At 43.9% G+C, this 12,201-nt stretch overlaps 1 protein-coding gene across 5 annotated transcripts in view; it reads left to right on the top strand.

Annotated features, from left to right (window-relative positions):
- adck1 (aarF domain containing kinase 1) overlaps positions 1-12,201 on the top strand; it is a 96,476-nt gene that overhangs the window by 541 nt on the left and 83,734 nt on the right. For 2 of the 5 annotated variants that reach the window (XM_017476630.3, XM_017476627.3), the window contains exons 2-3: positions 1,196-1,335; positions 1,653-1,736. The exons of 1 other annotated variant lie outside the window; for it this stretch is intronic. In XM_017476630.3, the coding sequence (XP_017332119.1) occupies positions 1,204-1,335; positions 1,653-1,736 (216 nt within the window). In that variant the 5' untranslated portion in view covers positions 1,196-1,203. Of the gene's footprint in view, positions 1-169; positions 357-1,195; positions 1,336-1,652; positions 1,737-12,201 lie in introns of all 5 variants that reach the window. 2 more of the 5 variants (XM_017476628.3, XM_053682530.1) reach the window with 2 other exon arrangements.

Raw genomic sequence — 12,201 nt, forward strand, 5'->3', positions numbered from 1 at the left:
AAGTATTGGAATGGCATGGATGATTAATTTTTTAAAAAGATGAAGACATTTGGGTTTGAGATCAAAAGATGAACACGAGAAGAGAGTTTAGAATTTCAGCGTTTATTTCCTGGTATTTATATTTAGACGTGTCAAACGTCTAAATAGAACACGGCACGTTTTGTTTCAGACGTCTCGGAACACGCGACTGACGGGCGTTTCGTGTTACCCAGATGTGTTTCACCTGTGAAGGCTGCGCTTGTTGTTAAAAAGGATAAGCCAAGATGAAGATCGGAGAGCTGCCTATGGGAGAAAAGCGGGGTATTTTGAAGCGGAGATAAAGAAGGAAAATCAATCGAAGGCACTGCAAAAACACTGTGCGTAGCCAGTACAACTTGTACATAAAAACGAAATATTAAGTGTTATTCACTTTAATTTACTTCAAGACATCAATTCAGTTTTATTTATTTGTATAGTACTTTTAACAATGGACATTGTCTCAAAGCAGCTTTACAGAAAAATATAAGCACAGGTTATAGATTTTACGTGTGTGAATTTATCACTATTGACCAAATCCGGTGGTGAGGAAAAACCTCCCAAGATGATTTGAGGAAGAAACCTTGAGGGGAACCGGACTCAGAAGGGAACCCGTCCTCATCTGGGTAACGACGGATAGTGTGAAAGTAAAAGAAAGCTCATTGTGGTTTTTATACGAAGTCTGTTTTGCTGAACGAGTCCATCTGTTGTCTGTTCCAATACTTTTGCTCACCTAAAAATTGGGTGATCTGACACAAAGGATTCTGTGTTAAGACATCTAAATGTACATACCAGGATGTAAAAGCAAAATGTAGGTTGTTAACAGTATACTTTTGTTGCTAAGCAACAATACGGGTACTTTTTTTTTTTTGGAGAGAACGATGGCTTAAGTGTAATACCGTGACAGTACTTGTACAATTACGTATATGGAGTGAAGAAACCCTCCGTTTTATGAAGAAAATGAATCAACACATTCCGACCAATCCGATTCCAGACTTTAACAGCGCTGTGGTATAATATAAACTTCGATTGTAAACAAATTTGTCATTACAGTTTGTTTTTGTTTTGTTTTTTTAAAATTGTGTGTGTTTTAAACAATTTTGCCGTGAGTGATGTAAACAGAACGTGTTTAGAGAGTGGCGATTTATCGTCTGGTTTGTTTGCTTGTCGGTCGTTGCAGTGTCTCACATGGCCGTGCGACTGCTGAAAGTGTCGTCGGTTGCGACTACGCTCATCGCCTCGTCCGGATTTTACCTGCACTCTCAGAACTTCGACCTCAACGACCTCAGCATCGTCAGATTCGGCCGAGCGGCTGCTGCGGTAAAAATAACACTAACTAACCCTCGGCTTTCACTGATCAGAGACGGAGAGCATGATGCGTGGCGTGTGAGTGTGAGGAACATTGTTAGGAAGAAAACAGTTTGTTCATTTCAGTGGTGGTGTTCTCATTGTGTCAAAAACAGAAGTAAAACAGTAAATAAAGATCAGTTCTGCATATCAGTTATCGGGCGCATGAACATGCAAATGATCGGTTATGATAAATCAATATCGGTCGAGCTCTACTTCTAGTCGTTTGTAACGTGTCGATTTTTAAAGCGCGTTTTGCTAACACGGACTGGAACTTGTTCACGTTTTAGACGGCGGTCATCAGTTATGACTATCTCACCGCTCTGCGAGAGGTTCGGTACGGGACAGACGAGTACTGGAGCCTCAAATCAGAGGTAGGTTTTCAGCATTCGCTCCTGTAATGATGTCTCTCTCACACACACACACACACACACACACACACACACACACACACACACACACACACACACACAGGGCGTTCATAGCTGTTTAGTTTTTAGCTTTTAGTCAGTTTCCTAAAGAGTGAAATTTTGAAAAATAGAATAAAAAGAGAAAACAGCATTGTATCTGATCCATAACCTTTACATGATCTCTACATTTATTTGTTTATCTGTTTATTTATTTTCATGTTTTATTTTCCAAGGCTACATTTTGGATCATTTTGCAGTGTGGAATTTACTACCGTGAAAAATATATTTAAAAAAAATACAATTTAAATAGAAAACAGCATTGTGTCTGATCCATAACCTTTACATAATTTACATTATCTATCTATCTATCTATCTATCTATCTATCTATCTATCTATCTATCTATCTCTACATATATTGGCACCCTATCTATCTATCTATCTATCTATCTATCTATCTATCTCTACATATATTGGCACCCTATCTATCTATCTATCTATCTATCTATCTCTCTGTCATCTGTCATCTGTCTAGCTATCTATCTATCTATCTATCTATCTATCTATCTATCTATCTATCTATCTATCTCTCTGTCATCTGTCTAGCTATCTAGCTATCTATATATCTATCTCTACAAGTATTGGCACCCTATATATCTATCTCTACAAGTATTGTCACCCTATCTATCTATCTCTACATGTGTTGGCACAGTATCTATCTATCTCTACATGTATTGGCACCCTATCTATCTATCTCTACAAGTATTAGCACAGTATCTATCTATCTATCTATCTATCTATCTGTCTCGGCATGTATTGGCACCCTGCCTGTCTGTCTGCCTGTCTGTCTGTCTGTCTGTGCATGTATTGGCACCCTATCTATCTATCTATCTATCTATCTATCTATCTATCTATTTATCTATCTATCGTTTTACTTTCCAAGGCCACATTTTGTACTGTGGAATTTAATACCGTGAAAAATATAATTAATTATAATTATAAATAAAAATATATAAAGAAAAGGAAGAGAAAGAAAAAAGCAGCTAAACGAATTTGTTGGTTTCTCTGCTATTTTTTGTTTGTGACACTTTCTTCTTCTGAGGACAATAAAGATTAATGTAATGTAAAATGTTAAAAAAAAAAATGTTTATGGACTATTAAAGCCACGCCTAACAGATGGAGACAAGGAATAAAATGTAAATAAATAACAGAAAAGCGAAAAAGTTTTGTTATAGTATACCAAAGTGTGGTCTGTTTATTATTATTATTATTATTATTATATTTTTTGATCCTGAAAGAAAAAAAAAATCAGGAAACACTCACTTCAAAAACAGTTCCATAAAACAAGAGAATAAGTTGGATAATTTGACTATCATTTACATAAACCCCACCTTCTAATGTTAGGCCACACCCCCTACATGGGTCAGATGCGATTCAACTTCAGCTGCTTCCTGCGTTTCTGCGACGTCGTTTTGTACGTCGTGTTTAACACATAGGTTTGATGCCAAACTGACTGCTGAAAGCTGTAAGATTATCCCGTACTTGTAGCTCCTGCGCTAAAGTAAAGCAGATTTTAGACACCAAATATCTTTGGGCTGGGAGGAAATCTGTGTACGTTTTATTTTGCTGCCTGGTCTGATCGAGGCTGGGGAAAGGTCAGTGTGTCTGAGCAGCCGGTGAAGCCTGACGAGCGAAATTCAGCCGTTCAGAGTGTGATAGCGTACACACACACACACACACACACACTCTCTGTTTCCCCTCGGGGCCTGCTGTCAAGCCTCACTACACTCGCTGATTAGAATTAATGCAAGCCCCTGGTTTGATATAGAGAAGAGATTTGCCTCGTAATTATTATGAAGCCGTAGAGGTGATCCAGTTCGCTCGGTCGTACGATTTATTTCCTCGTCACAGCTGGAATATTAGCTATGAACAAATAAACAGATAGATGACCGCTGTTCAGGCGGGCTTAGAAAGGACAGATCCGACATCCGATAGTTTATCACTACACAGAAATGTATTTCCTGGAAATATCGCGAGAAGTGCTTGATAAATCCAAATTGGCCAATTATATTTTGTCTACGAGCTAAAAATTTGCTCTCATGATGTTTTCTATATTTCACGTATCACGTAAGTGCAGTTATTCGAGCTGACCGGGGTCGTCATAGGCCGTCGTACTGTATTTAAGCAGGAAATTACATTCATCCGCTTTGAGGTAAACATATACGGTATGTTATAGGCTAACATTTATTCACATGCTCATTCCTCGGTTGGTTTGTGAGTTGAATTCTCAATTCTGATTGGTCAGGAGGTGCTGATTCATTTTCAATAGCGGCAGCAAACTACATTTCTGTAATACTAATAATATTATATTAACGCACTTGTTCCAGCACAAATTTTCAGCTCCTGGCCAAGAGGAACAAAACCCTTCAAGACGTGCTGGTATGGTTATACGTCGGGATGGTAACCGGGACTGTGCTTCATCACGTCAAACCGTCCGTCGTTGATTATTCTCCTATTGCAGTACAACACCGAGACGTTCTTGTGATGGCGCTCCTTCCGCACAAGCCCTTAAATACACCCGTTTTCCAGCACAAACACGAGCTGCTCGATCTCTAGCCCTTGACAGATTTCTCCCGCGGCCTCGTTTTTATCCGTCCGTGTACCTCGCGCCATCACGCCGTGAGCAGTGAGTAGGGGATTGCGGGTCGTGTCCCAGCTGCCGTGCCGCTCTGACGGCCCATGCCTTACGACTGCTCTTGTAATGAGGGCCGTTCCACGCAGTTAACCGTCCCTCGGCTCTCCGAAAGCCGGGCCAGCTGCTCCTCGTACCTCTGAAAAGACTCCCGGAGACCATTAAACCATCGTCCACGCCTGTATTGTGTTCATCAGATGACGCGAAGTGTCTCGTGAGCAGGATTCAGCTTCCGCGCCGACCTGCTGTGGCTCATTCATGCGCGTGACGATCACGGGTAGTACTGTAGAAGGCCGAATCACGGCGGTTTTCTCGTCGTTAAAACGCACAACTTGTGTTGTCTGATGTAGTATTTTCACGAGTTATGGTTTGTTTGTGCCGTCCGCGCTGCTCCGCTCTACGCTGTTATATTTTCTTTTGTTTGATTCTGTTGTAATTTAGCTCGACGCAGCGCTCTTTCCTTTGCACACACATCAGAGGGAGTAGGCAGCCCTCTCGATTGGCAGGTGATTACCTGAGAAAAGTATTTTAATCCCGGCTTCACGCCCCCTGCTGTGTTTCCCTCACTCTATTTTACCGTCGTGTCATTGCGGTGTGTGTTGCTGTGTGTGTGTGTGTGTGTGTGCGTGCAGGGCTCATCAGCAGTCTGAGAAGAGAATCTTCCCACTGTTGATTACGACCACTGTGGAATAAACACTGACACCCATGTTCCCCATGCCAGAATAAATCTGCCGTCTCTCTCGCCGTCCACTTCCTCTGTACGATAGCGATCGCGTCGTATCTGCCGGAGCCGAGCGACGGCTGCGCTCCGGCCTGCTCTGATTACCGAGCGGGGAACACCTGCGGATTTAGACGACGGCGAGGCTTACACGCCGAGTATGAATAACGCACGTGGCAGAGGTAGGAATCCAGGTGCTCGCGCCACTCTCCACACAGATGACGTATGGAATCCGCTTCGGCGCCCCGGTACGGAGTAAACAACATTCCGACCAGCTGCCGTGGAGTCAGGAGTCGTGGCGATTCGATTCCTTCCGTTCCATTTCCGTCTCACAACGTTCAATCCTATTCCGTTCTGCTCCGTGCCGATCGTAACCCCTTTCTATTCCGTTTAATCCCATCCCTTTCTTTACCTTTCCATTCCGATGCCCATTCTATTCCTTCCCTTTCCTTTCTCTGTTTATGATACCTATTTCCGTGACATACTATTCTATTCCAATTGATTCATTTCCATTCCTTTCCATTCACTTCCCAGCGTACTCCATTCCTAATTTGGATTCTAAATTCATTTGCTGGGCCGTAAAGAGAGTAGTAACAGGTAACCGAATGAGTGCCGATGCGTCTCCATGCCATGCGATGTCCTCCAGCTTCTTCCAAATGCTCCTGTGAGCTGACGTTCTCTGAGCTTGTAGTTTTCACTTACTAAGGCATGGCTTGGCACCAGCTGCTCTTCCCCAGAGAGACGGGTTTTACCATTATTTCATGTGGAATGCTTTCAGACTTGGACAGGCTGTTTGTATTTGTTTATGTGTAAGTATCTTGACGTGTGTGTGTGTGTGTGTGTGTGTTTCCTGCCCATCTGCTGTAGCCCTATCTCTGAGTCCTTGACCAGCCCTCACAGAGCATTAGCACAGCAAATTAGCCTTCAGCGAGGGGTTTATTCCGCACGACTTCCCCCCAGAGAAGCGCTGATGGGCTCCTCATGGCTCTCCTGCTCCAGCCGAGCAGAACCGCTGTCTGAGATTCTGATGGCTGGGGAGCGACTGAAGTGCGCAAGCTACAAGGGCATCGCAAGACATTTCTCCTAAGTGCTGCTTATCCACCATACACACTTCCTCTCGGTGCAGATAAGCGTTCGCCTCAGTTCCGGGGTCTAAACTGGTTAATAAAATATGGTTCATGTTTTGCCAGTCAGAGGCGTGGCCTTAGTGTGTGTAACAAAACTGAACGAGGCGTGGCCTCTGTGCCTGTCATCAAAAATAAAGCAAAACAAAGGCATGGCAGGTAACGCCCCTGTATGCATAACACTGAGACATATCAAGTCCAAATAAAGGAGGCGTGGCCTCTGTGTGTTTCATTCAGCTTAAGAAGGCGTGGCCTCTGTGACTTTCAGTCCAAATAAAGGAGGCGTTGCCTCTGTGCATTTCATTCCGTTTAAGAAGGCGTGGCCTCTGTGACTTTCAGTCCAAATTGAGGTGTGGCCTCTGTGTCTTTCAGTACAAATTAAGGAGGCGTGGCCTCTGTGTCTTTCAGTACAAATTAAGGAGGCGTGGCCTCTGTGTCTTTCAGTACAAATTAAGGAGGTGTGGCCTCTGTGTCTTTCAGTACTAATTAAGGAGGTGTGGCCTCTGTGTCTTTCAGTACAAATTAAGGAGGCGTGGCCTCTGTTTCTTTCAGTACAAATTAAGAAGGTGTGGCCTCTGTGTCTTTCAGTACAAATTAAGGAGGCGTGGCCTCTATGACTATCAGTTAAAATTAAGGAGGCCTATCAATCGAAGGGAAGACGGTGTGGTCTCGTGCCAGTATTAAAAAATAAGAAAGTGTGGCTTATGTCAGAAAAAAACAAAGGAGGTGTGGCCTCTGTGGCTGTCAGAAAACAATGGAGGAGTGGCCTCTGGGGTTTTTAGAAAAGAATAAAAGAGCTGTGGAATCTGTGCCTGTCAGTGAAACGGAAGAAGGCTTGGGATCTGCGTGAGCCGTAAAAAATAAGGAGATGTGGCTCATGTGTCTGTCAGAAAAAATGAATGGAGATGTGACCTCAGTGCCTGTCAGTCCAAATTAAGGAGGTGTGGCCTTTCCGGTTGTAAATTTTTTTTTTTATTAAAATGAATTCAAAATTGGGAAGACGGTGGCTTAGTGGTTAGCACGTTCGCCTCACACCTCCAGGGTCGGGGGTTCGATTCCCACCGTGGCCCTGTGTGTGCGGAGTTTGCGTGTTCTCCCCGTGCTGCGGGGGTTTCCTCCGGGTACTCCGCTTTCCTCCCCCAGTCCAAACACACGCGTGGTAGGCTGATCGGCATGTCCAAAGTGTCCGTAGTGTATGAACGGGTGTGTGACCGTGTATGTGATTGTGCCGTGATGGATTGGTACCCCGTCCAGGGTGTACCCCGCCTTGTGCCCCATCCTCCCTGGGACAGACTCTACGTTCCCTGTGACCCTGTAGGATAAGCGGTATAGAAGATGGACGGACGGATGGATGAATTCAAAATTCATGGTACTGTTTAGTTTTAAAAGACTGAACTTTTTAAGAGGTAAAACACACTATGAATCACGAGTCGTTTGAGTCGTTAGACTAACGATGCCTTTTAATGAATCATTCCTGTACTAATGGCTCAGAATAGTTTGAATCATTTCATCAAACACTATTATAAAGTATACGGAAACGTACGTGTCCGCCTGTACAAGGTGCCCTGATAAAACACCTCAGAACCCCCCCCACAGGAAGAGTCATTTGTTTCTCAGCGATATCCCACAAGCCTCTCTGGCGCGCTCCTGATCTGGCCCCACCTTGTTAATTGGGGTGTTAAGCGGTAATTCATTAACTCCCTCTAACGGCCCCGTGGGGGAGCAGCGGCACTGCCGAGGCCGATAATGAAACGCCAGACATTTTTCCGCATGATTAATGGCGATGAGTCGAAGGTCGTCAGAGCCTTTTTATGATTATTATTTTTTTTTTTTGCTCTTTTTGATTCACCTCAGCTCGTCCCTAAGCCACAGGATTCATCATATTAAGTCACACTCCGAAGGAGGAAGTAGGAACGTAAAAAGGTGATGATTTCATAATGAGCACCACTGACAGCAAGCAGGATGTTTCCATCAGCCTTGTCATTTCGACTTTATCAAACGGTCTGCACTTCCCATCGTAATGGAAACCATTTTAACGATTAATTGCAGTTCTACTCGGACTGGTTTCGCATCTCAAATAGGCCTGTTTTGGGGGAGAATGCTTATATTTTGAATCGATGGCTTGACACACACACACACACACACACAAAAACCCTAAACATGACTGTTAAATCCTCTTAGATGGTCGAATATGGCGATAATGCTTGATATTCGGTTTAAGTAACGACATGGAAAAGTATGTTAGTGATGGCAAGTTGCGGTGGTGTCGTTAGCCAATGATGTCTGACTCTCCACGTTGAACCAGCTTCCAGAAAGAGAAAATATCTCTCAGACCGTGCGGCGAGTGGAAAGGTGTTCTTCAGCTCCAGATTGTAATTTAATCCTGAAGGCTTGTGGGAATGCAGAGGGAAATTGACGACAGAAGTGGATCGCATGCATGAAGGAACAACGTTGTTCTCATCAGTTTGCAGGTCCTCTCCGGCCCCCCGGAAAACCCGAGCATACGGAGGGCGTCCGTTTCCGTTTCCTTTCCCCGGCTCTAACCTGGACTCCGTTCTCACCGCCTCGGGTTAAGAGTTTTAAAACATATTTGTGTGCTTTACTTTTGTGGCGTGTTGCAAGTTTGGTTTTTATTTTATTTATTTTTTTTGTGCATTTTACCGCCGTCTCGGTGAGAACGCCGGCGCCGTCTGAAGGCCTGTGGGGAACTGTGAAAATAATTAGAGGCTGATTAGATGTTTAGAAGAATGTTCACTTCAAGAAGCGAGAGTTCAGAAACTGCAATTAACTGCTAAATTACACTGAAAGGCCACCATTAGTGCAATTTTACTTTATTTCATTTCTTATTTCATGTTTATCTGCCTTTTTCGTCATGACGCATCCGGCGCAAAAAAACGAGACAACCGACTCCTCTTCCTCGCCGAGTCGAGTTTCGGCTCTGTCGAAGGACGACGGGATCGGAGCGTTCAGGACATTTACGGGGCTGATTTATTCGGGCCGTAAATTAAACATCGACTTATCAATTCTCGCCCGTTAGCGAAAACTCCATTGTAGTCCGGGCGTAATTACGTTCACAGATATTGAGTTTTATATCAACTCGACAATTACCTTATCTTTTATGCAAGGAATAGGGGGAAAAATAAATAAATAAACCCCCCCCACCAAAACCTCACCACGCGTCGTTATTGGAAAATAATCAACGATGCGATGATCATCGACGCAGCGGCCTCTCTCAGCAGGATAATGCGCCGTGCCAGACCGCAAACGTTACACAAAATCATCCAGGATAATGCAGACCTTCTCTACTGTAGCGTTTTCTCTCTCAGGGACTTCTGCTCAGGGAATTGAGAGTCTCCACAGCTATTAGCATGTCATTAGGGCTAACGCGAACAGCTGATTCGCAAATTAAATGTAGCTTACTTAGCCTTAATGAATAATGCATATCGCATCGGAGCGGACCTGCTGACACGCAAACATTATCGGAGGAGGGACGCGGAGACGCCACAATGTCAGACAGGACGAGGCCGGGACGTCACATTCGCCGCAAATCTAAACGCTATTATTATGAGTCAGTGGTAAGGGAAGTTTCTTATTTATTTATTTATTTATTTATTTATTTCCCCTGCCCGCTGTAATGTTCCTGTCACTCATCTCCGAGTCGGTCAGGTCAAACTCGGAGCTGAACGGACGTTATGCGAGGGAGAGGTGGTGAAAAATAGAAAACACTTAGCAAAATGGCTGATGTTAGCTAGCAAAGTGGCATCCATTTCGGTGAAACTGGCAGCACAGCAGAAGGACACTCATGTACAAATGACTAAGCTTTCAAAAAGAAAGGGATTTAAAAAAAAAAAAAGTATGAATTTGAACCAAATGCTAACTTTTTTCAGTTGACTTTTTCTAGAAAAACAAAAAAAAGTCAATAGCAATTAATTACAGGCGTAATTACAAAATGGTAGCGTGCAGTAATCGACTGATCGAAGAATTACCCCCTACACCAGGGGCTGTTAATCAGAACGAAAAAAAAAAAGAGAGAAAAAGAACTAATACTTAAACGAATATAAACACAACTTTCTGTTTGTTTGTTTAAACGTGACTCTCTTCGGTTTATCCAATCACGCGCGTTTTTATGTCGGTTATTTAGCCGAAGGCGGCTCACGCGTATTTAGGCTGGATTTCAGTGCGGGAACTCCGCTCCGAGACACAACACGACCGCTTCGAGGCGATACCGCAATCGCGCCCGGGTCCGAGAACGTCTTGAGCAAGGTGGGGAACTCTAGTGAGAAAGCGATTTGACTCTGAATCAACTCGAAGTGAATCAAACATCAGCGAATCAGTGAATCACTTACCTTATATATAGCGCAACACTTCCTGACCAATCAGAAGCGAGGACTGTAGTCTAACGCTGCATTCCGGGGGGGAGGGGTTTGAGGAGATCGTCCCGGGTTTGTAATCCTGGTTGAGGTGATGTTCTGTGTTTTTTTTTTTTGTTTGTTTGTTTGTTTTTTTCTTTCCTAGTCGGATGTTGGAAATTACGAATGTCCCGTCCTGAAATTTCATCAGTAATTCGTCACAAAATCCCAGTTTATTTGACGCAAAAAGCAATAAGATGCAGTTTTACGAGTTGGGGAGAATTCGAGAACACGTGAGCTGCTGGGGGAAAAAACCCGCCGTTTCATTCGCGTCCTCCGCGCTGTCATTAAACGCCACTTTGCTGTTGAGAAACGGTTTAAAAAAAAAAAAAAAAAAAAAAAAGGTTGCCAGGAGTCGCACAGATGTTGTGTTTGTGCTCTTCTTTTTAAAATCCCACCGATTTAAAGAGGGAGTGAAGGTGAAGGAAATGAGCATCAAGCGAGGACAAACAGTGCTGATTTTCTCTCAGCTTCTCAGCTGCGCGGAAAAACCCGGACCGCGTGCGTTTATGTAACGCGCTTGATTTAGAGCTTGTCATTTTAATGCTGTATTTAAAGAGCTCAATTCACAGCACATCTGGAACACGCAATCATGCAAATGAACATCTGATACAGTACGTGTGCTTTCCTGTTCTCTCGGGTTTCGGCAACGGTTTAGAGTTATAGAACTTCGTCCTTAAATCGGTCGTTCCTGAAGGAATTCTGACGACGCACCGACATTTCCTGCAGAAGGTTTATCCAATCCCGCTCACTCCAACAGAAGGTTTATCCGATCCCGCTCACTCCAACAGAAAGATTATCCGATCTCGCTCACTCCAACAGAAGGTTTATCCGATCCCGCTCACTCCAACAGAAAGATTATCCGATCTCGCTCACTCCAACAGAAGGTTTATCCGATCCCGCTCACTCCAACAGAAAGATTATCCGATCCCGCTCACTCCAACAGAAAGATTATCCGATCCCGCTCACTCCAACAGAAAGTTTATCCGATCTCGCTCACTCCAACAGAAAGTTTATCCGATTTCGCTCACTCCAACAGAAAGTTTATCCGATCTCGCTCACACTCTAACAGAAAGTTTATCCGATCCCGCTCACTCCAACAGAAAGATTATCCGATCCCGCTCACTCAAACAGAAGGTTTATCCGATCTCGCTCACTCCAAGAGAAGGTTTATCCGATCCCGCTCACTCCAACAGAAAGATTATCCGATCTCGCTCACTCCAACAGAAGGTTTATCCGATCTCTCTCACTCCAACAGAAAGATTATCCAATCTCGCTCACTCCAACAGAAAGTTTATCGATCCTGCTCACTCCAACAGAAAGTTTATCCGATGTCGCTCACTCCAACAGAAAGATTATCCGATCTCGCTCACACTCTAACAGAAGGTTTATCCGATCCCGCTCACTCCAACAGAAGGTTTATCCGATCCCGCTCACTCCAACAGAAAGATTATCCGATCTCGCTCACACTCTAACAGAAGGTTTATC

The sequence above is a fragment of the Ictalurus punctatus genome, chromosome 9 (genome assembly GCF_001660625.3).
Source record: "Ictalurus punctatus breed USDA103 chromosome 9, Coco_2.0, whole genome shotgun sequence".
NCBI classification, from domain to species: domain Eukaryota; kingdom Metazoa; phylum Chordata; class Actinopteri; order Siluriformes; family Ictaluridae; genus Ictalurus; species Ictalurus punctatus.